The sequence below is a fragment of the Mus pahari genome, chromosome 6, assembly GCF_900095145.1.
Source record: "Mus pahari chromosome 6, PAHARI_EIJ_v1.1, whole genome shotgun sequence".
NCBI lineage: Eukaryota > Metazoa > Chordata > Mammalia > Rodentia > Muridae > Mus > Mus pahari.
In genome coordinates this window covers 105,996,796-106,018,921 of record NC_034595.1, presented here as the reverse complement: position 1 = coordinate 106,018,921, position 22,126 = coordinate 105,996,796, and the positions used below count along the sequence as shown (strand labels likewise).

Below are 22,126 nucleotides of genomic sequence, written 5' to 3'. Positions count from 1 at the left end.
CATCTTGGCCTCAGACTCCAGTCTTTGCCAGGAGAGAGGGAAGGTTATGAACCATGACCAGGGCGTGGCAGCCAGTCCAGCTGGGTTAGGCAGGGACAGGGGATGTAGCCCTGCGGTCCTACCTCTCTAGAGACTAACTAGAAAGCTACAGACCCAAATGATCACAGCTAGACCCTCTTGGAGACCCCTGGAAGAGCCAGACCAGGGGTTTGCTCGGGACAGCTGTGACTCCATGGCTGTGTCTCTGTGTGGATGGGAGTGGTAAGAACATTCGGGCACAAAGCGTGGCAAATGCTGGGTGGGTCACAGATCCTCAAGGTGCTCCCGGTAGCTGGGCAGCAGTAGGCCAACAGGCAGAACCAGGTGGGGTTGGGGCCCCATGCTAGATCTGAGTAGTCTATTGTATGATCCATACTCTGGGGTCAGAGGTGATACGGTGCCAACATGACAGAAGACTTGGGGGCTGAGGAGCACTTGAATTAGCACTCTCTGAGGGCTGGGGGAGAAGGAGCACTGCAGGTCTCGTCCGAGTCTTCGTGACTCCAAGCTCAGACCTCAGGAGTCCAACAGAGGCTCACCAGCCAGGCTCCTCATGCAGAGCGGCAGCTGGTGGCCTTCACTCTTCCCCGTACCTAGACCGAGCCCCTCAAGGATGCCCTACTCAGGTGAGGGGCTCAGGCCAGAAGTACATCCCCATGATGCTCCTGGGCTCTTAAGTGTAAACCAAGATACTGGAGCCCTCCTGGACTGCAGGGGTAGGCAATGCTTCTAGAAAAGACACGTGTCCTAGAATCCTGGAAGGTCAGCTCTTTTGGTCAAAGGACTTAAGGATCTGGTACCCGAACAACAGGAGGATGATGGAACCCATTGATTGCCACAGGTCCTGGGGACAAAGTAGGGACAGACCCTGCCCAAGGCTCCCACATTCTTTCTAGGGAAAAGGTCAAACTCACAAGAGATTTGAGGGTCTTTAGGGGGCAGAACTGAGAAGCCCTGGACAATACCTTGAGGTTTGTATGGTAAGGGAGGCCGAGTCAGAAGAGACAAGAGACCTCATGGCCCCGAGAACATGGTCCTGAGGTGGCTGGGGAGCTTTGTGAGGCCAAGGTTTGTGTATCGATGACAGTTGCCATAACCACATTGCCCCTCTGTGATGTAGCTCGGTTGGTAGACTGCTTGCCTACTATGCACAAACACGGGGTTCCATGCCCAGCACTATATAAACCAGGTGTGGCAGTGCAGGCCTGTAATCCTAACACTTAGCAGTGGAAGGCAGGAGGATTGAAGTTCAAGGTCACCCTCAACAACCTTCAGCCAGCCTGGGCTACATTAGATCCTATCTCAAAAATAAATGAATAAAAATTTTTCAAGTTCTCCCTGGTGTTTCCATATTTTGGAAACAGGAGACCCGCTGCTGCTCAGAGGCAAGGCTCCCAGAAGAATGACCTTCATTCCTCTCAGTAGTGGAAGGTGGTGTCTGAGGACTGCCTGTAGCCAGGGGCACTCTGATGCCGGGGGGTGGGGGGAATGCAGAAAGCAGGCCAAGCAGGGTCCCCAGCACACACTGGGCACGTGGACCTCAAGAAGTGGCTGAGTCAGTGTGCAGACTCAAAGCGCCACTAAGGAGGTCTTATTCTGTGGTCACTTAGTTCCAGACACCTTAGAGCTCCTTAGTGGCGGTGGGTGGGAAAGTGCCCCCTGCCCACTCACCCAGTGACTGTGAAACTCTCCGCTCAGGGTTCACAGGGCCTCTCTCTGTTCTATTTTTCTGGGTAAAACTTCTGCCCAGCCAGGAGACACGAACCCTGCTGTCAGCGAGTGGACCAAGGCTGTGCCGAGTTTGTGGACATCCTCCTCGGACCCCCTCCGCCTAGCATGAAGCCTTATCTGTTCCTGCCCAGCACACTTGAGGTAGCCCCCGAGGCCATAGGGGGATTCTGCTTTACCACCACCATGCTCCTCTAAACCTTTTCTCTCCTTCTGCCTGACCCACAGAAGACTGTCCCATCTTGTTCCTGACAGCCTTGGCAGTGGATCTCCACAGGGTGAGGTAGAGCACCCTGGGCCTTGAGGCAGCCAGCGTAAACGACCCTGGTGCTCACAGTCAGCTCGCATATCCTCTCTGGGAGGAAACACTGGGCCCATGGTAGCTCTACGCTAGCCAGATCTTGGTTATATTTTTAAATCAGCTTTGGCTGTTGTACAAACACGCTCCGTGGTCGATTCACAGACCCTGACTCAGAGCAGCACGGGACACATCTCCTGCTGTACGAGGCTCTGTCCCAGTGCCGCCTTTTAAGGGGCATCAAAGGCTTGTCAGTCTGCCAGCATGTTACCAGCCTCCAGTGTTCCTGGCTCGTCCTACACCCACTGCGTCACCAATGAGCAATACTGCTGCAGGCAGCTCAGCTCTGGCAGGCCACAGGCCCTCCTTCCAGCCCCACCACACACAGCTCTTCTCTCGGAGCCTTGCTGTTGGGTCAGTCTGCTCTGGCCCTGCGCTGGGCATTTCATGTGAGCCCCACACTGAGGCAGTTCCCTCAGTACACTCTTGGGCTCCTGCTCTCTGCATAAGGCAGAAAGCTGCCACAATCTCCCGAGAGATCTGGCTGGTGACTGTAGGCACCTTCACCTGTCTCTTAAGCTCTCCCCCGGCTACCTCAGGAGCAATGTTCTCTCGTCCACAGGCCTCCTTGGTCCTTGCCTGCCCTGCTGGCTAGTCTCAGAACTGCTAGGACTTCCTGCTCTAACTAGGTCCAATAAGGCCTACACCCCACATGTTTCACTAGTGGAGCACCTGGCATGTGGGTGCTGGCTGTTTGTTCTACAAGGTACCTACCATGCCATGGCTCATAGGTGCTAGAGGAGTGGGGGTGGTGCTGGCTGCCACATCCTGCTGAGTCGGCAGACCTGCTGTCTCTCTACTTCTCACTGTGACAAGCAGCCCTCGGATTTGTCAGACAGAAATCCAGACTTGATTTAAGAGGGCCATTGCTGAATGGTAAGCCCTCATACCTCATGTTTCTTCTCCTGTGAGGGGGCTAGTTACAGCACCTGACTGGGTGTATGCACAGCACATCCTGGCATGAAAGGTTGGGAAAACATGTCCATTCTATGAGTGCCCTACCTGCTCCAGTGATCCCTGCCTAACATATATCCATTGTTGAGTGCTGTCTACCTCTGAGGGACCTGCAGCCTTCCCCTTGACCCTGCTACCAGGCCTCCTGGGGCTCCACCTGGTGTTGGGGTGTAGGGTTTGCAGCAAGAGGACAGGAGCGCTCCCTCTTGTTCCCCTTGGGCCTTTACTGGGTGAGTTACTCAGAGAGTGGCCATCAGTCATAGAGACATGGGTGCTGCACTCAGAAGCTCACTCTCTAGCGACAGGCTCTGGGCACATGGTCTGTCTTCCTAGACGCCCTACAACTCCTAACCCTCACCTCACAGGCCCCTTCACTGTGGTGCCCTCGGAGAGGCAGATAGGGTGCCAAAGGTGTGTGACAAAGGCCCAGGCTTGGCTGTGGCAGACCCCAGCTAGTGCACATCTTACCTGCTGGTGCCTTTTAGAAGTTCCTGGGCAGTGGGCAGCACCTCTGGGGAACTTGGGCCAACTTTAGGCCTGTCGACAGTCTTCTGTGGGTCAGGCAGAAGGAGAGAAAAGGTTTAGAGGAGCATGGTGGTGGTAAAGCAGAATCCCCCTATGGCCTTGGGGGCTACCTCAAGTGTGCTGGGCAGGAACAGATAAGGCTTCATGCTAGGCGGAGGGGGTCCGAGGAGGATGTCCACAAACTCGGCACAGCCTTNAGGTAGCCCCCAAGGCCATAGGGGGATTCTGCTTTACCACCACCATGCTCCTCTAAACCTTTTCTCTCCTTCTGCCTGACCCACAGAAGACTGTCCCATCTTGTTCCTGACAGCCTTGGCAGTGGATCTCCACAGGGTGAGGTAGAGCACCCTGGGCCTTGAGGCAGCCAGCGTAAACGACCCTGGTGCTCACAGTCAGCTCGCATATCCTCTCTGGGAGGAAACACTGGGCCCATGGTAGCTCTACGCTAGCCAGATCTTGGTTATATTTTTAAATCAGCTTTGGCTGTTGTACAAACACGCTCCGTGGTCGATTCACAGACCCTGACTCAGAGCAGCACGGGACACATCTCCTGCTGTACGAGGCTCTGTCCCAGTGCCGCCTTTTAAGGGGCATCAAAGGCTTGTCAGTCTGCCAGCATGTTACCAGCCTCCAGTGTTCCTGGCTCGTCCTACACCCACTGCGTCACCAATGAGCAATACTGCTGCAGGCAGCTCAGCTCTGGCAGGCCACAGGCCCTCCTTCCAGCCCCACCACACACAGCTCTTCTCTCGGAGCCTTGCTGTTGGGTCAGTCTGCTCTGGCCCTGCGCTGGGCATTTCATGTGAGCCCCACACTGAGGCAGTTCCCTCAGTACACTCTTGGGCTCCTGCTCTCTGCATAAGGCAGAAAGCTGCCACAATCTCCCGAGAGATCTGGCTGGTGACTGTAGGCACCTTCACCTGTCTCTTAAGCTCTCCCCCGGCTACCTCAGGAGCAATGTTCTCTCGTCCACAGGCCTCCTTGGTCCTTGCCTGCCCTGCTGGCTAGTCTCAGAACTGCTAGGACTTCCTGCTCTAACTAGGTCCAATAAGGCCTACACCCCACATGTTTCACTAGTGGAGCACCTGGCATGTGGGTGCTGGCTGTTTGTTCTACAAGGTACCTACCATGCCATGGCTCATAGGTGCTAGAGGAGTGGGGGTGGTGCTGGCTGCCACATCCTGCTGAGTCGGCAGACCTGCTGTCTCTCTACTTCTCACTGTGACAAGCAGCCCTCGGATTTGTCAGACAGAAATCCAGACTTGATTTAAGAGGGCCATTGCTGAATGGTAAGCCCTCATACCTCATGTTTCTTCTCCTGTGAGGGGGCTAGTTACAGCACCTGACTGGGTGTATGCACAGCACATCCTGGCATGAAAGGTTGGGAAAACATGTCCATTCTATGAGTGCCCTACCTGCTCCAGTGATCCCTGCCTAACATATATCCATTGTTGAGTGCTGTCTACCTCTGAGGGACCTGCAGCCTTCCCCTTGACCCTGCTACCAGGCCTCCTGGGGCTCCACCTGGTGTTGGGGTGTAGGGTTTGCAGCAAGAGGACAGGAGCGCTCCCTCTTGTTCCCCTTGGGCCTTTACTGGGTGAGTTACTCAGAGAGTGGCCATCAGTCATAGAGACATGGGTGCTGCACTCAGAAGCTCACTCTCTAGCGACAGGCTCTGGGCACATGGTCTGTCTTCCTAGACGCCCTACAACTCCTAACCCTCACCTCACAGGCCCCTTCACTGTGGTGCCCTCGGAGAGGCAGATAGGGTGCCAAAGGTGTGTGACAAAGGCCCAGGCTTGGCTGTGGCAGACCCCAGCTAGTGCACATCTTACCTGCTGGTGCCTTTTAGAAGTTCCTGGGCAGTGGGCAGCACCTCTGGGGAACTTGGGCCAACTTTAGGCCTGTCGACAGTCTTCTGTGGGTCAGGCAGAAGGAGAGAAAAGGTTTAGAGGAGCATGGTGGTGGTAAAGCAGAATCCCCCTATGGCCTTGGGGGCTACCTCAAGTGTGCTGGGCAGGAACAGATAAGGCTTCATGCTAGGCGGAGGGGGTCCGAGGAGGATGTCCACAAACTCGGCACAGCCTTGGTCCACTCGCTGACAGCAGGGTTCGTGTCTCCTGGCTGGGCAGAAGTTTTACCCAGAAAAATAGAACAGAGAGAGGCCCTGTGAACCCTGAGCGGAGAGTTTCACAGTCACTGGGTGAGTGGGCAGGGGGCACGAAGCAGAGCCTGGCTGGGGACAAACCTTTGTCCTGGGTATTTCTCTCAGCTAGCCCGAAAGAGAGAGGAGTGTGGACAGGGAAATGTGGAGGCTGGGGGATAACTGTGGACATGCAGGGCAGACAGGAGGTGCTTGGATCACAAGCATGAGCCGGGAGAGTGGATAGGATAGTGTGTGGAAGGGAGTGTGAGAAGAGAGCTATAGAGCAGGCAGTGTGGGTGGGGCAGCAGAGTGGCGTGGCCCAGTCAGAGTGGACAGGTGGTCCCTCCCAAACACATGTGCACACCACAGCCCACTTTCCTGTAGGACTAAGCTTCAGGGTCCTTCCAATGGCCCTTATCCTGAAGGTTCTTTATTGGGGAAGAGATGTGACCCCCCCTAAGAGTCAGAGGTCCAAGATGTATGTGTGTGTGTATGCGCAGGGGGTGGGGGTGGGGACGACTCGGCTAGAGCAGGAGCCTCAGGTTATGAGCTACAGAGGAGGGGAGGTGGGGTGTTTCAGGAAAGACTTACACAGCAAAGGCAGGAAGACAAGGATAGAGAAGGCAGTTCCTGGGTGGGGTCCTAGAAGAGGGGGTACAGTTTGGGCCAGCATCATTAAGGGTGCTGAGATGACATAGGACAATGTCTCCTTGAGGAAAAGGGGTTTTCAGATAGGAAGACTCCGGCGGGCTCCTCGGTGCGACTAGGCTGAGTGGGGGAGCAGCTTTCATCTCTGTGTTAAGACAGGGCCCTGGGGCCAGAGCCATTAATGTCCCTTCCCCAGAGTCCGGGTTTGCAGGAGCTGGGCCTCTGGAATAGCTCCAAATTACAGGTGGGAGAATTATTTCTCTCGGAGGTGTATTAATTTTGTCTTATGGTGCATTAATAAAAACCTTTTTCTTATGCAAGGGCATTCCTGAGCTAATGTCCTTCCCTGCAGCTCTGTGCCTTGCACCACTGATGTCCTAGGCAGTGACTGGGAACTACAATGCTGACAACACGGTTTCCAGCTCTCTGTACACTGGAGGACCATGTGGACTGTGCCCTGCCACCTCCTTCAGAGCAAGTTCCAGGACAGCCAGGGTTACAGAGAAACTGGGTCTCAAAAAAACAAAGAAAACAAACAAACAAACAAAAGGAGCAACTTCTGGCATTAAGACCCCAGCTCCGTCTTCACATCTCAGAGGCTTGTGCAGTTGGGGTGACTGCTGGGTGGCCCTGTATGTCAGGCTCTGACTGGCCATGTACCGGTTCTAGCGAGTGGAATAGTCTACAGACCCAGCAAGGATCTGATGGGCAAATAAATATATCCGGACCAAAGGTATGAGTGTCTGCCTCCCTTAGGCTAGGAGGTTCTGGCCGCACTGCTAAAGGACTTCTCCAGAAGTCACAGCGGCTGGCCGGCACCTCCAGAGCATCTGCTCAGCACTGTTCATCTGTACTCCCATCTGATGACCTCCCTGCTGCCATGTTCTTGCTGGAAACTAGAAGTTCAGACAAGGTGAATGATAGCCATGACAACAACATGACGTTCACATGACTGATGCTAACCACACTGCTTCATGGGAAGGATGACACAGAGCAGTGGGGACCTGAAAGTCCAGCTCCTCAATCTACACAAGGTTGGCACTTGAGGCCATCTGGATGTGTGGCAGACCTCTCCCTACCCTAAGAAAGAAGCTGCCTGGTAGGCCACAACACTTGTTACAAGTGAGAGACCTTCACTTCCTGCCTTTGCCTCTTAGATCCTTGGGGCATAACAGACTGCTTGCTCCCTCAGGTCCTCAGCGGCTCCCCCTATACTAGCCCTGTGCATATCTGGTGGGAGCTCTTAGAGGAGGGGAGACGCATGGCCTCTGGAGGAAAGGGGCCACTTGGCAGGATTGCCAGCTGGAGGCCGTGCTGATTGCTCTCAGAAGTGTGAGGTGAGCCAGGCGTGGTGGCGCATGCCTTTAANAGGCGGATTTCTGAGTTCGAGGCCAGCCTGGTCTACAGAGTGAGTTCCAGAACAGCCAGGGCTACACAGAGAAACCCTGTCTCGAAAAACCAAAAAAACAAAAAACAAAAAACAACAAAAAAAAAAACAAAAAAAACCAAAAAACAACAACAAAAAAATCAAAACAAAAGTGTGAGGTGAAGCTGACTGACAGTTCCACCACCCAGGAACATGTATGCTTCTGTCCATGGCTTGTCCACGGCGGATGAGGACCCAGGTTTCATAAGAACACAGTCAGTATCCTCTGCACCCAGGTTTCGGGGGGGGGGGCGGACTGTCACCTGTCCCTCTGTACCCAGGCTTTGGGGGGGGGACTGTCACCTATCCCTCTGCACACAGGTTTCAGGGCGGGGACTGTCACCTGTTCCTCTGCACACAGGTTTCAGGGGGACTGTCACCTGTCCCTCTGTACCCAAGCTTTGGGGGAGACTGTCACCTGTCCCTCTGTACCCAGGCTTCAGAGGAACTGTCACCTGTCCCTCTGCACACACGTTTCAGTGGGGGGAACTGTCACCTATCCCTCTGCACACAGGTTTCAGGGGGGGACTGTCACCTGTTCCTCTGCACACAGGTTTGGTTTCAGGGCAGGGACTGTCACCAGTCCCTCTGTACCCAGGCTTCAGGGGACTGTCAGCTGTCCCTCTGTACTCAAGCTCGGGGGTGGGGGGAACTATCACCTGTCCCTCTGCACCCAGGCTGGGGGGGGGGACTGTCACCTGTCCTACCCCATCATCACTGGCTACTGCCCAGCCCCACACCACACCAGGCCCTGCTGCAGGTGCCCCTCACATAAGTTGTTCTCTATTCTTCTGAGCAGACCCCCTCTCACTTCTTGTGAAGGTAGGTGAGTGTCACATTCATCCAGCCGAGCCCCAACTGCTGACTCCTGGGAGAACAGATACACAGTTTCCTGCAATAGCCATACACTGTCCCAGGATATCCACATAGTACAGCCACAAGCATTTGGGCCTCCAGACACAACTCCCATTCTCCCCCTTAACAGACAGACAGCCTTTGTCCAGTTCTGTGTTCCCACTCCTCTCACTATTCCTCCTGTGTGTGAGCCCAGGCTGTAATGGTCCCACCTGGGCTCTCTGTCCCCAGGCTGCCCTTTAACTCACTTCTCACCCCACCCCCAGCGTAAGACTGGTTCAGATGCCTGTTGGGGTGCCAGAGAGCAACCCCTTCCTCAATCCCCAGACTGAGCCCTTTCCCTCTGCACCCTGAGGCTACCCATTCTTCAGATAGCGCTAGAGTCCCTCTCACCAGCCACCTCTTGTGTCCCCAGGGCTCGTTGTTCCCTTCCCATCATGCTACACGGACTGATGCAGGTAACACCTGGGGATGTCCTGACCAGTTTCGCCCCAGCTGCCGGGAATCTCTCTGGTTGTGCTGTGTCTGACCTCCTGCTCAGTTCACTCCGGGGCAACCACTTCACCTGCGTCCACCCTGTCTGCAAACCTATGGAGCTGAACCATAAGAGAGATAAGGCTAAAGGCTTCGAGAGCCTCCTCAAGGCTTAAGATCTTACTGCCGAGGAGCGATAAGCCACAGAGCTGTTATCAGATAGGGGGACAGTGCTGTCAATAGGAGTGGCTGCCTTCCAGCCATGGACAGCTGTGGGTGGGGGCGGGGAGGGGGCAGGGAGTCAGTCACTTGCAGTGCTTGAAGAGACGCCAGGGAGAGGTATTCCAACACTTCTCATTACTCCACGCCATCCCTGCAGAGGAGAGACCACCCTTGGCTGTGGGGTTGTGGTTCTCACTTGCACCAGTTCTGGGGCAAGGGTTTTGCGGCAGATACTTTGTAGCTACCAAGCGCTATGGATATTTCTGCCACATTTTTGGAAGCTCCTCTGCCTTGGAGCTACATCTGCTTACCTCTCCCAGTCAAGGGACCCAGGAACAGGACTCTCAATCTCTGGAAACCAACCCTAAGGCCTGCCAGTGCGGGTGGCAATTATGACTTTATCAGCAAGATAAAGGTTGCTCTACCACCTCAAGGGAGGGGGCTCTGGAGTCGGGGAAGAGGCTCTGCTAGGGATCAGAGCGGGCAGCCTGACCTCTCCGTGAAGGAAATACCAATTAATTATCTTTTTTACAGGCAAACCAATTAGACTCCCTAATCACCTGTGTAGGACACAGAGGCAGAAGGCAGAGAAACTGCAGGAATAAACAAGACTGAGGACAGGCCTCACCGTGAAACAGCCGCCCTGGGCCCAGGGCTCGCCAGGAGCAGCACAGGCCGGAGGCTGAGATATTTTCTTTGCTTAAGTGAATTCAAAATCTCAAATGTTACTAGCCCCGAGGGGATGGAGTGGACTCGCCTGGAGGTGACCAGACACAGTGCATTAGTCTTCCATGTGCACTCCATTAGCCAAGGAACAGTGCAGGGCCTGGGTACGTTAGCGGTAGGGTTCCCATCAAAAGGACACCTAGAGGAGCTGTGCATCCCGCCAAGGCCAGGCAGGCACCCTGGGTTTTGACAACTGCCCAGGTGTCCAGGTAAGGGTTCCTGTGCTGTCAGTATGGCTGCCCTGATCATTTAGGGATGCTCTGGTTCTTTTGGCCCTGCTGTGGCTGGATCACCATCTGCTGACAGAGGTTCCACCCCTAAAGCAGTGGGCAGCAGTGCCTGATTTCTACCCAGTCTCTGCACGGGCCTCCCTAGCATGCAGCCCTCTAGCTCTCATATTCCTTAGTTAGCTTTCCACGGGCCAGCAGCCATGTGAGGCACCTGGAGGCTTCCAGGACCAGAGTCTGATTAAGCACTTCTTACACAGCTTGCACACACCCAGGGATCACCCACTGCTCCCTTTACAAGTCGGGGAACAGGCCCAGGCACACGGGGCCACAGGGCCACAGGGCCAAGAGTGCCCCACTGCCCTGCAGGTGACCTGCCCTATGGGTTGTTTTTACTTCCGGTTGGGCTGAGGAATGGTTTGAAATGTCTCTCATAGTCTCCAGCTGGTGGCACTGTTTTGGGAGGTTGAAGAAACTCTGAAGAGAATCAGGTCACTGGGGCATAGATTTGAAGTTTATATCAGGTCATTGGGGCATAGATTTGAAGGTTATATCAGGTCACTGGAGCATAGATGTGAAGGTTATATCAGGCCTCTAATCTACTCTCAGTGGTTTCTGTCCATCAAGAAGTGAAGAGGGAGGTAGGTGAGCTGGCTCAGTTGGTAAAGAACTTGCTGACCAAGCCTGAGAACCTGAGTTTGGATCCCCAGTGCACATGTAAAAGCTGTGCACGAGCACCTCCGGCTCCACCTGCTACCACACACACTAATATATGGAAAGAAGACCTTCCTCAGTTATGTGTTCCTGCTGCTACAGCATCTTGCCTAAGTGCATGGGGCCAACTGGCCATGGACAGAAACCCTGAAAACCATGAGCCAAAATGAAACTTTGCTCCTCTGAGTTGCCTATGTTGCATGTTTGATGCTCAAGGGGGCAGGAGAGGCAAAGGGGCCATGAGGCGCTTATCCTTAGCTACAGCCCTGTTTCCCATACTCTGAGTGTTTTTCGAGAGCTTGCCTTGGGACCCAGAGTGTGAACACTGGAGTGACTCACCTGCTTGAGTTCTTCATGGTGGCTTTAAAAAAAAAAAAAAAAAAAGCAGGGTTTCATTATATAGCCCGGGTGGTCTAGAGCTATGGAGCCCCGGCCAGCCTTGAAATCCTATTTCAGCCTCCCAAGTGTTGAGGTAAAAGGCATGAGCCCCTGCCTGCCCATGTGACTTTTTTTTCCTTTTTTCTAAAGAGCCCACGCTCTGTGCCACGCCTAAGCCAGTTGGAAACTCCTTTGTGAAACTCACAGCCTCAGGCACGCGGCTGTTCCATGCCTGCCTCTGGAGCTCTGTGTCAGAACTGCCTTGGAACAGGGAAGCCAGCGTGCTGCTGCTGGCAAGCTTCCAAGACTTGGGCTAATTCGAGGTTCTTTCTGAGTCTGTTTCTGACACCCCCACCCACTCCTCGCCTTCAGGAGGCTCTCTCCAGCCAAGCTGTTTGTATACAGTGAAACAGCAAGGCTGGGCCACTGGGACAGCAGCAGGCCCTGTGGGGATGCTGGAAGGGCCTCAGGCCAGGAGGAGCTAGTATGGGGTTCCCAGGTGCCTGCTTATGTGGGGTTCCTGATCACATTTCATCTGCAGGCAGCTCTGCTCAGAAGCAGCAGCTGTCTGGGGCAGCCGGTTAGCAAGAGCAGAAAAGCAGGCAGCAAAGTCAGCCCAGATACAAGTCTGGGTGTCCACTAAGCCTGTAGCCCCCCTGAAACTGCCCCACGCTAAGTAGCTGTAGCATGCAGTATGAGACCCTTATGTCCCTGGGCTGAATGGATACTCACAGTCCTTGAGCGAGCAGAAACTGACTAGAAGCCAGGCGGTGGTGGCGCACGCTTTTAATCCCAGCACTTGGGAGGTAGAGGCAGGCGTATTTCTGAGTTCGAGGACAGCCTGGTCTACAAAGTGAGTTCCAGGACAGCCAGGGCTACACAGAGAAACCCTGTCTCAAAAAAAAAAAAAAAAAAAAAAGAAACTGACTAGAGAGCCCTGGGTCAAGGCCACAAATGAACAGGGCTCTGATCACAGGATTAGGAATGGTTGGGGTTCCTACTCTGTCCAACCTCATGCCAGCACTCACAGAGCAAGTTGACAAGGGGTGCTGGGTGCAGGGGAGTAGCAGGCAAGAAGGGGCCGCGAGGTCAGTATTGCAGCTGTTCTTGTCTTGGCTTCTCTCTCATTTCCTTCATCTCTGTTCCTGGAGCTGGGTGTAATAGCACACACCTTAGGAGGCTGAGGCAGGGGAATCTCTTACGGGTTTAAGTCCAGCCTGGTCTACATGAGTGAGTTCAGAACAAGCAGGACTTCACAGACACTGTTTTGTTTTATTTTTGTTTTGGCTTGGGTTTTTCTGTTTTGTTTTTTTGTTTGTTTGTTTTGAGACAGGGTTTCTCTGTGTAGCTCTTCCTGTCCTGGAACTTGCTCCGCGTAGACCAGGGTGGCTTTGAACTCAGAGACCCTCCCGACCCCCGCCTCTTCCTCATGAGTGCTGGGATTAAAGACATGCACCGCCACCTGCCTCATAGATCCTATTTAAAAATAAAAATTAAAAAAAGAAACACAACAAAACTGGCCTCAAGGCTGGTCAGGATACAGGCAACCTTGCTGTCTGGTGGGAGGACTTCAGAGGGGCCCAGAGTCATACAAGACGGTGATCTCAGCCCTGAGGGTCTCCCGAGACAGCAGGCACGAGACTGTAAGGCCTGGGGCAGGAGAGAGCTACTGTTCCCATGGAGACAGACCCTGGTCTGGAGATCTGCTTGTCCCTGCTGCCTCTACCAAGGTCCTCCATGGAGCAGACCATACTTCCCTCTCCCCTTCCCTCTCTCTCTCTCTCTCTCTCTCTGCCCCGGAATGGGTTCTGCATTGGCACTGTCAGCAGAAGATGACAGCAGAGTCAGCAGGGCCACCCGTGCAGTGACCATACATGTGACCAATCTACCATTCAGGATGCAATGCTTCCAGTGCAGATGGGGCCATCTGAGAGGGTCACTGCCGTGATTTGCTGTCCCAGGAGGCCTGCACCACGCTAGAGCATGTCACCACCTCCTTTCTGGCAGTGGTGGGGAGGCCTCCTGGTTCTGAGAGCTAGGGGGAATCAGATGTCCAGCTCAAAACAGAACAGTGGGGCCAAAGGTGGATGGGAAGAACCAGGCTCCTTTAAGGCTGCTACAGCTGCCCACGGTCCTACTGTGGACCACAGCTACTGAGACCAGTGAGGTTCCTCTGCTTGGGTGGATGGGCACAAAAGGGCTGCAAGGGCTGCAGGCTCCATCTCGACATCAAGGTGCTGCTCAAACCTGTCCAGCAACTGCAGACTCTCTTAGGAAACTGCAGGGAGGAGGGGAGGAAGGTCTTTTCTTTCTTTACTCATAAAAGCTATTGGGGAACGAGGGGTGTGGCTCAGTGGTATTTGTGTGCTGGTATTTGCAAGGCCCTGGCTTCCATCCCTAGTACAGCAAAAGTCCATCAAGATAAAATGTCTCAATTCTACAGACAGCTGTAGACACAGCAGATATCAGGGCCTGCAATTACCCTAAGGCTTCCCAACCTTTCACTGCAACTCACAGAGCACCTGCCCATGACAGGAGCTCAAGGCCAGAGACCGTGGCCTTTTCCTGACTGCTGTGACCCTGGGACTTATGAAAGTTCCAGGTTACGCCCTCTGGGGAAAGTCTGTCTGTCTGTCACAGGTCCTATTATAGTTGGAAGCAGACTGTGAGTTTTTGGCAAAAGTGGCCTCAGGTCTGCTCCCATCCCTGGGTGGAACGGACGTTCTGTGAAATTATTAAGGGTCCACTCTGGGGTTTGGTTACAGTGACAGCTTCCAGGTTCCACTGGGTACTATCTCTTTCCCTTGGACTCTGACAGGGTTTTATGGGGCTCCAAGGCCACATAAAATGCCACATAAAATGCCACATGCCATTAGCCTTACATGACACCCTAGACATGCTTCCTCTAGATTCAGGCGCACACTACTCAGTGGCCTTTGATTCAGGGTCATTCTTCATTTAAATGCCCAGTTGTCTCAGGCTGGCCTGCAGTGCCTGCCCCCTGTGGCTGGAGCGCCCACCTCTGGCAGACACTCTTACTAGTTCCCCTCCCATCCAGCTCTGCGGGGCCTCACCTCTACACAGTTCTCATAAAGCCAGTGTGAGAGCCTGCAGCACCAGGTGCTGTGCCTGCTCTTTGCTGCTGGGGATGGGGGCTGCTCACAGGTCCAGCTGTTTGTACACAGGTACTCAGAGCCACACCCACATCTAGTCCACATTTGCCTATAATACAGGTGCTGTACTCAAACGCCCTTTGGCTTCTGAGGGTCTCATTTTCCACATCTGACCTCTTGCCTCAGGGCTCTCAAGGCAGGGACTCCCTGGAGCTACTCTAGTGTCCTGACTCTGTAACCAACATGGTCCTCACAGAGCCTCCTCTAACCTCAGGCTCAGACCATGCCACACAGTGAGCCTTCTTTATGCCACTTAGGCTCTGTCTTCAATGCTCACATGGGCCCCAGATCCCAGATATGTCCTCATTATGAAGACTTAATAATTTCAGGATTGATTTTGCTTAGGACAAGGAGAGAGAGAGAGAGAGAGAGAGAGAGAGAGAGAGAGAGAGAGAGAGAGAGATTGAAAACCTGGGGGGGGGGGCAGGTGAGATAGCTCAGCAGGTAGAGGCCTGCTGCTAAGCCTGACCTCTGACCTGAGTTTGATCCCCTGGAACCATAGAATGTTAGGAAAGAACCAACTCTGGATAGCTGGGCTCTGACTTCTCTCTCTCTATACCATGGCATGAACATGTCTTCTTCCCATAAATAAAGACAAAGATAGATGTGAAAAGAGAGAACCTGTGAGAACTAAGAAGCCCCAGGGGAGGGAGACAGTGAGAGAGATTCAACTTGACTCAAGAGAAAAAAGGAACCAGGTCATGCTGAAGGGGCAGCTGAGGGGGGGGGGGAGCAGAGATGTCCTCCTCCTCCACCCTGCCTGCATGTCACACTGCAGGCTGAACTTGCTCAGGGTTAACAAGAGGGGACCCCCCCCCCCCGCACACAAGCCCTCTGTGTGTCTGCACAGACTGGCATCTGAGCAAACTTCCACTTCCATCGCTGCCTTGGTATGGGAAACAATACACATTTTTATATTATATTTTCCTGTGACTTTCTCTCCATATAATAATTTGTTACAAAAGAATTTATAGTACAAACTTCACTTTAGAAATATGGCTCTCTTGGGCTATTTTGCGGTAATTAACCACAGACAATTAATATTAAAATGCAGTGTCACCCTGCGAGGCGATGAAAATTTCCAGAAATTTTCTGCTAAACATTACGCCACTTTATTGGCAAGACTGAATTAGCGGCAAAGGGCACCTTGGTTTTTAAAATTGCCATACAGTAACAATTGATTCTTCACATATCTAATTCAATGAATACTCAAAATCATTTATCCAACACATGAAAAAGAGAGACCATTCATACCAACTGCAAACATGCAGCAGGGTGGCTTTGTGCATGAGTGACAGAAAGAGACAGGGAGAGTGACAGACAGGGAGAGACAGAGAGAGACAGTGAGAGAGAGACAGAGACAGGGAGAGTGACAGGGAGAGACAGGGAGACACACAGAGAGAGACAGGGAGACGAGAGAGAGAGAGAGAGAGAGAGAGAGAGAGAGAGAGAGAGAGAGAGACAGACAGACAGACAGACAGACAGACAGGGAGGGGGGAGAGGAGAAATCTGACCTCTTACTGCAATGGCTCTTCTAGGTTCCCAAAGCTAATTTGCAAGGGATTGTCTGAGCCAGGGGCCCAGAGCCCACCTCTCCATCCTGCAATCAGCAGCCCGCACCCACCAAGTCCACCCGCAATCATCCGCACCTGCCGCATGAGTCAATGGGCCCAAATTGCGGGGCGAGGCAGACGCCCCACCGAGAACAAGGAACACAAAGGGCTCTGCGCCTCAAGCTGTGGGTGGGAATTACAAAAGGTTAAGAGACTAAATATAAAAAGCCCTTTGAATATAAAATCAATGTGCTTTGTTGCTGAAATCTGGGTGCTGTAATTTATCCAAAATAGGACTTGCAATATCTGGCAATAATCCACGCCTAGGAATTGTCAGTTCTGCTCATCGAAATGCAAATAGTCTACTGGAAACTTAAAAACAATTGAAACAACTGAAATATTTCATACCAACAGAATAATGAAATACCACATTTTGCAATTACCTATTACTGACTTTAGGGCTCCCGACGCAGAGCGTATCGTTTCTCTTCGTTTCATTATTTGTGAAAGTGGAAACACGAGTTTTTTTAGAGGGTTTGTTTCCTGAATTGTCTGGAATCCCAGACCAATGAGTGGCAGTTGGAGGCACAGTGGGCCAAGGCCAGGGATGCCTCAGAGGAGTGGCCTCAATGACCTGGTAGCTGGCACATGCTTAGCAAACCTTAAGAAGTCTACCTACAGGTGGGGGTAAAGGGGCTGGTCTGACTCCAGTCTTTGTGGGGGATCAGTAGCCTCCACCCAGGGACAATGCCTCCTGAAGCCCTCCTGCCAGCTGTGTCTAGTTCCCTCTCACTAGGCCACTGTGTCACAGGTAAGCCTGTGATCTTTCAGTCCAGGGGAACTGAGGGTAGATTGGGGCACCACTTGTCTGCAGAGGGGCAGGGCTGTTGCTACCTTGGGAGATAGGACTCCCTCTACCCATGGCTGTTGGACTCAGGCTTTGGGAACTCGTTGAAACGCTGTAATTGCTTTAAAGTGTGCGCCCGCCTCCGCTCTCTCCGCTGTAGTCTCAGGTCTGACTCACGTGTGCTCCGTGTCCCCCACAGTCTCCTTCCCTGCTCCTCCTCAGGGCAGCCTGACCTCCGGGCTGGTTTGCTCCAAGCAGAAACCCCTCGGCACCCAAAGGTGTGAAACGGCAGGTTGGGTGAACACGCTGTCCTCTGGGAGTACATGGTGGGAGTGGGCTAGGTGGCTTGTCCCCCTCGCTCTCACATGAATGACCCCGAGCAGAGACTGTGGGTCAACCTGGAAAACTCCTGCAATTCCAAGTCAGCTGAGGCCATTGTGGCCCTTTCTCCACTCGCTGCTGCTTTGGCAGAAGCAGCCGCCTGGCCTGCTCACTACCAGTGCTCTTACAGCCTCGAGCCCATTGTCGTCATAGCACCTGGTCTGGGGTGTTATGGGCTTTGGGAGTCACAATGGGACAGCCTTTGTCATAGGTGCAGAGTCTGCACCTAAAGTGGTGATGGGGAACCTCTCTGAAATCCATCTGTGTACGCAGCATGGATGGTGTACCTTGATGGAATTTCTACTTGGCAGAGACGCCCAGTGTCCAGTTTCCCCTTCTTCTCTAACAATGGAGCCTAATCTTTGTTGGCACGCTATGCTTATCTCTATGTGACAGATATGTGGCTATATGATCGAGTTCTGCCCCTCACATGTTCTCCTTCCTGTTTAATAAGATTTAGCATGATGTCAGAAGCATCTAGGATCACGCCATGGTAAACAAAAATGACATAGAGCAGAATAAAAGACAGGAGCTGGGGCTCCACAGCTGGTGACAGACCTGCCCCTGCCCCTGCCCCTGGCTTCTGTATGAGGAAGAAGCAAACGCCAGTGGAGTGGAAGCTACTACTGTGTTGTTTGGTAACAGCAACCATCGCTCACCCTGAGCACTCATCTGGCTCACAGCAAAGCCTGCATTTGTCGGGAACACAGGTCAGTCCCATGTATCTGCTCATCAGCTGGAGCGCGGGGGAAGGAGAGGGACGAGACCCATCCTTGTCTCTGGCTCTGCATGTGGCTGCTCGTGGTGTCTTATGTGCCCTGCACCATTCTAAGGTGTCTCAGCAAGAACAAGAGCCATGAAGGTCCTCATTCTCTTCACGCAGGCCTTCACGTAGTCAATGTCTCCTGACTGAGCTCGGTGGGCTCTTGTCTCTGCCTTGCTCCTTAGTGACTTGTCTAGAGGTAAGTGGACACTTCCTGAGATGACCAGTCAGGACCTCCTATCCACAGGGCCCATGATGCCTGCCTCCTCCCCGTCAGCATAGGAAGCAGCTCCAAGCTCTTGCTGCCAAGCTGTCCCTCAGTCCTTCACATAGCACTCAGAACCACAGGGCCTGAGGCGGCCTCACAGGCCCTTGGCAAGGATCTGCCTAGAAGGGAGAATGTTGGCTCCAGGGACCCAGGGAGAGAACAAAGGAACCATGCCAGGGACAAGAGCAAGATGATCAGTTTCTGTTTGTTAGTTTTTAAATACTGAAGTCCACTCTAAGGACACAGTCCCTGGTCCACTTTCCCCTGACACAATAAAACTGCTTTGGCTGGAATCTCGAGGCACAGCTTGGCACGCCTGTGTAGGGCTTGCCTTCTAGCTCCTGTCACAGGTTGGGGCATGCCTTCCCGGACGCCTCCTCTCTGCCAACCCAGAGAGGGGCTCTAGGGGCAGCCCCAGATGTGGGAGAAGCCTGCGCCAGGCTGTGTTCTAAGCTGCGACATTCAGGCTTTCCAGCCACAGGGGCACTCATCATGCAGTGGAGGGTTTCTTTTTCAGACCTTGCTCTTGCCCAGGACAGTTAAACTTCTGGAGTGACTTAAAGGCTTTGCAGAAAGTCTGGGGAGGAGATGAAAATGGTCAGTGGGCTCCTCCACTCTCTGAAGCGCTCCAGGCCAGAGTAGGAAACTGGAGGTGCGAGGTGGGGACCCTGAAAGTTCTGCTGGGATCACTGGGGCAGAGCAGTCACTGGGTGTTAGGCAGACTGACAGGAGAGAGTACCTGGAAAGAAAGGGCAGCTTTGGATGTTACACTGATATCAAGCAGGAAAACGAGCTTAACTCGATCCAAGTTTGAAAATGAGGAGTACAATAAATCTGTCTAGATGGATCACAGAAATGAAGGGTAAGCCTGAAGGATGGCGCGCATGTGAAGGGTGTGCTCTACTTTGTCACCGCTGGCCAGGCTGGGGTGGGGGTGGGGAGCAGAGCTGCCTCTCCTGGGCTCTTGCTGTCCCTCTAGGCTTGGGCCTTTGCACTTTCCTGACAGAGATCTGGGTCTTTTATGCAGCAAATGGCAACAGAAGAATGGAAGGAGCTGTAGAGAGCACTGTCTCTGCTTGGTCCTGGAGCCCCGGGGGGCTGACAGACTCCTGCAGAAGGATGGGAATCCATGGGGCCCTTTCCTAGAGAACAGCTCAGCTCCCAGTGGGATCCAAGGGCCTGAAACTGCCTGCCAGGGGCCACTCCTGGACCCTTTACCCTACCTGTTGTGACAGAGGGGCAGACAGGGCAAAGAGCAAAGATTTGCCCATTTCATGAGACTCAGGCAAGAAAGTTTTAAGGAAGGTAGAAATAGGTAGAAAGACATCTTCTGGGCCCTTGGCCTGCTACCTTGGTTCGGTCTATTTAAGTGCGTCTACCTCACCTAGCCCTCCCATACATGGCATGGTGGGGGGTGGGATGGTTGTACACGTGGCCTGTGGAGGTTGGTGACCTCATTACAGAATCAGCAGAGTCCAGTTATACAAATGGAAAAGGCATCCAGGCTCTCACAGCCTGGTCCAGGGGTGCTGGTCAGCCCTCCAGGAGCTCCCAACAGGGATCAGTGGCCAGGGATGGAGTCAGAGTGTTTGCCTAGAATCACCAAGGCCACATCAGACTTGAGGTGTCAGATTCAAAGCTTGGTGGTTCTTCTGAATGGAGACTCATGCTTTTTGTGACTTCTGGGTGCCCTGAGACCCCAAGGTGACAAACACCTTACAGGTCTCACGTTGAACCTGGCCTTGGCTCCTATGTCAACCCTGAGTGTGCTGGGGTCCCTGGAACCCTGGGACCCTTGGTAAGCTTGGCTCCTGTGTTAACCCTGAGTGTGCAGTGGACCCCTGTACCCCTGCGTAACCTCTTCTTAGACTGTCCTATGATAATATCACATAGGCTCTGAGCCACACTGGGGAGCTGCCTGCAAGAGACAGGGTAGGCACTTTCAGCAGCATAGAACAAGCTCTGAAATCTGGGGCCTGGTTTTCATTGAGACAGCAGTACTTGGCTCTGAAAATCTCTCAGAGCAGAAGGCGTGGCGCCCAGTGAGTATTTTTATGCAGAAATATGAGAACTATTCTGCCAATGCAGCATGAAATTGCTCCTGTGACTGAGGTGGAGACAGACGAAGGGGGAGATGGACTAAGCTGCCTCCTGGGGTTCACTGGATCTGTCAGCCCCCAGGCCAAATCAGCATGGCTTCTGTTCATGGGTATACAGGGTCCGTTTGGCCTCTGGAGCCTATAGCTTGCTCATAAGGAAGGAATATGAGCCCTCACCCCAGTCTTTGTGTTTCTGTGGAAGGATCTGCAGCCTCTGCTGCTTCTCAGGATGACTGTCGGGCGTCGGGACAATCCTCGTGTTGTCAGAGATGCTGCTGCCCTGGCAAAGACCTCTGACCATCAGCCGGCAGGATTACTGGGGATACCCCAAAGGTGTGTGCTGCCGAGGCTGTGACCTTTCACCTCACCATTCTCCCTTTTGTCCTTCCTCTGCCCCGTGAATAACAAAACTGCAGAGAGCACAAGCCATCAGCAATTAATTGTCAGGAGTACCGTGGAGGCCATGGGCCCAGAAGCCTTGTGATGAACCCAAGGAGGCTCAGGAGAGCTTAGGCATCACAACAGGTAGGACAGCCTGTGACAGCCAGATGAGTGAGGCTTGCTGGGGGGGTGGGGGCACAGGCTATACAGCCAGGATAGCAGATGGGGCAGAGTTAGAGTACAGGAAGCTCTAGCCTGTGAAGAGGCTAAGTCATCGGAAGAGAGAAGAATAAGGGAGAGAGGGAGGGAGGAAGGGAGGGAGGGAAGGGAGGGACAGAAGGACAGAGGGAGTCGAGTCATTCCTGCCCAACGCCAGCATGAAGGTTCCTGGGCTGAAAGGTTGAGGCAGGCAAAAGGCAAGAACAGACTTGGGGGCAGGAGCGCTCCTGTGAGGGAGTTGTGTCAGGGTGGGAGTAAGCCTAAATGGAATCTTCAGGGTAGCCGCGTGACTGTGACTGGACAGCCACCTGGTGAGCGAAGCTCTGTACTAGCCCCAAAGAAAGGGACTTGACTTAGGGCTGTGTGTAGTTTGCAAGGACAAAGGGGGTGCGAGGTAAAACTCTGGTTCCCATTGGCAGCCACAGTGAAGCAACAGGCAGGCGGGAAAGACATGGCTGAGGTAGACTTGTGATGACCAGAAATGTTTTGTCAAACCCTGGCTTTTGCCAGGAATTGTGGGTGGCATACACCCATACTTCTAGTACTAACAGAGCTGAGGCAGGGGAAGATGTCTGTGTGACCTACATAGCAAGATTGCTTCAAAAATTAACTGACAATCCAACCAGCCACCACTAACTACTCCAGGGTTATATGTAAGCCGTGGGGAACTAAGAGGCTCCGTGCCACGTCCACCCTTGGTTTCGGGTCTGGGATGTGCTGCAGTTTTCTAACGCTCGGTTTTGTCTTTCTAGTCACCTAGGAAAGCAGCTCCTAACATGTGACTTGTGACCTCTTCAAGGGTTAAATGACCCTTTCACAGGGGTTACATCCTGCATATCCGATATTACATATTATTACATATCTAGATATTACATTGTGATTCGTAAGCAACAAGCAATCCCAGCACTCGGGAGGCAGAGGCAAGCGGATTTCTGAGTTCGAGGCCAGCCTGGTCTACCAAGTGAGTTCCAGGACAGCCAGAGCTATACAGAGAAACCCTGTCTCGAAAAACCAAAAAAAAA

The 22,126-nt window shown here is 53.2% G+C and overlaps 1 protein-coding gene across 1 annotated transcript in view; it reads right to left on the bottom strand.

The window, feature by feature from the left end:
- Positions 1 to 22,126, bottom strand: part of Morn1 (MORN repeat containing 1) — a 61,931-nt gene that overhangs the window by 13,091 nt on the left and 26,714 nt on the right. The window contains exons 11-12 of the mRNA XM_021200949.1: positions 5,607 to 5,728; positions 5,440 to 5,522 (exon numbers count right to left, since the gene is read on the bottom strand). Of these exons, the coding sequence (XP_021056608.1) occupies positions 5,440 to 5,522; positions 5,607 to 5,728 (205 nt within the window). The remainder of the gene's footprint in view (positions 1 to 5,439; positions 5,523 to 5,606; positions 5,729 to 22,126) is intronic.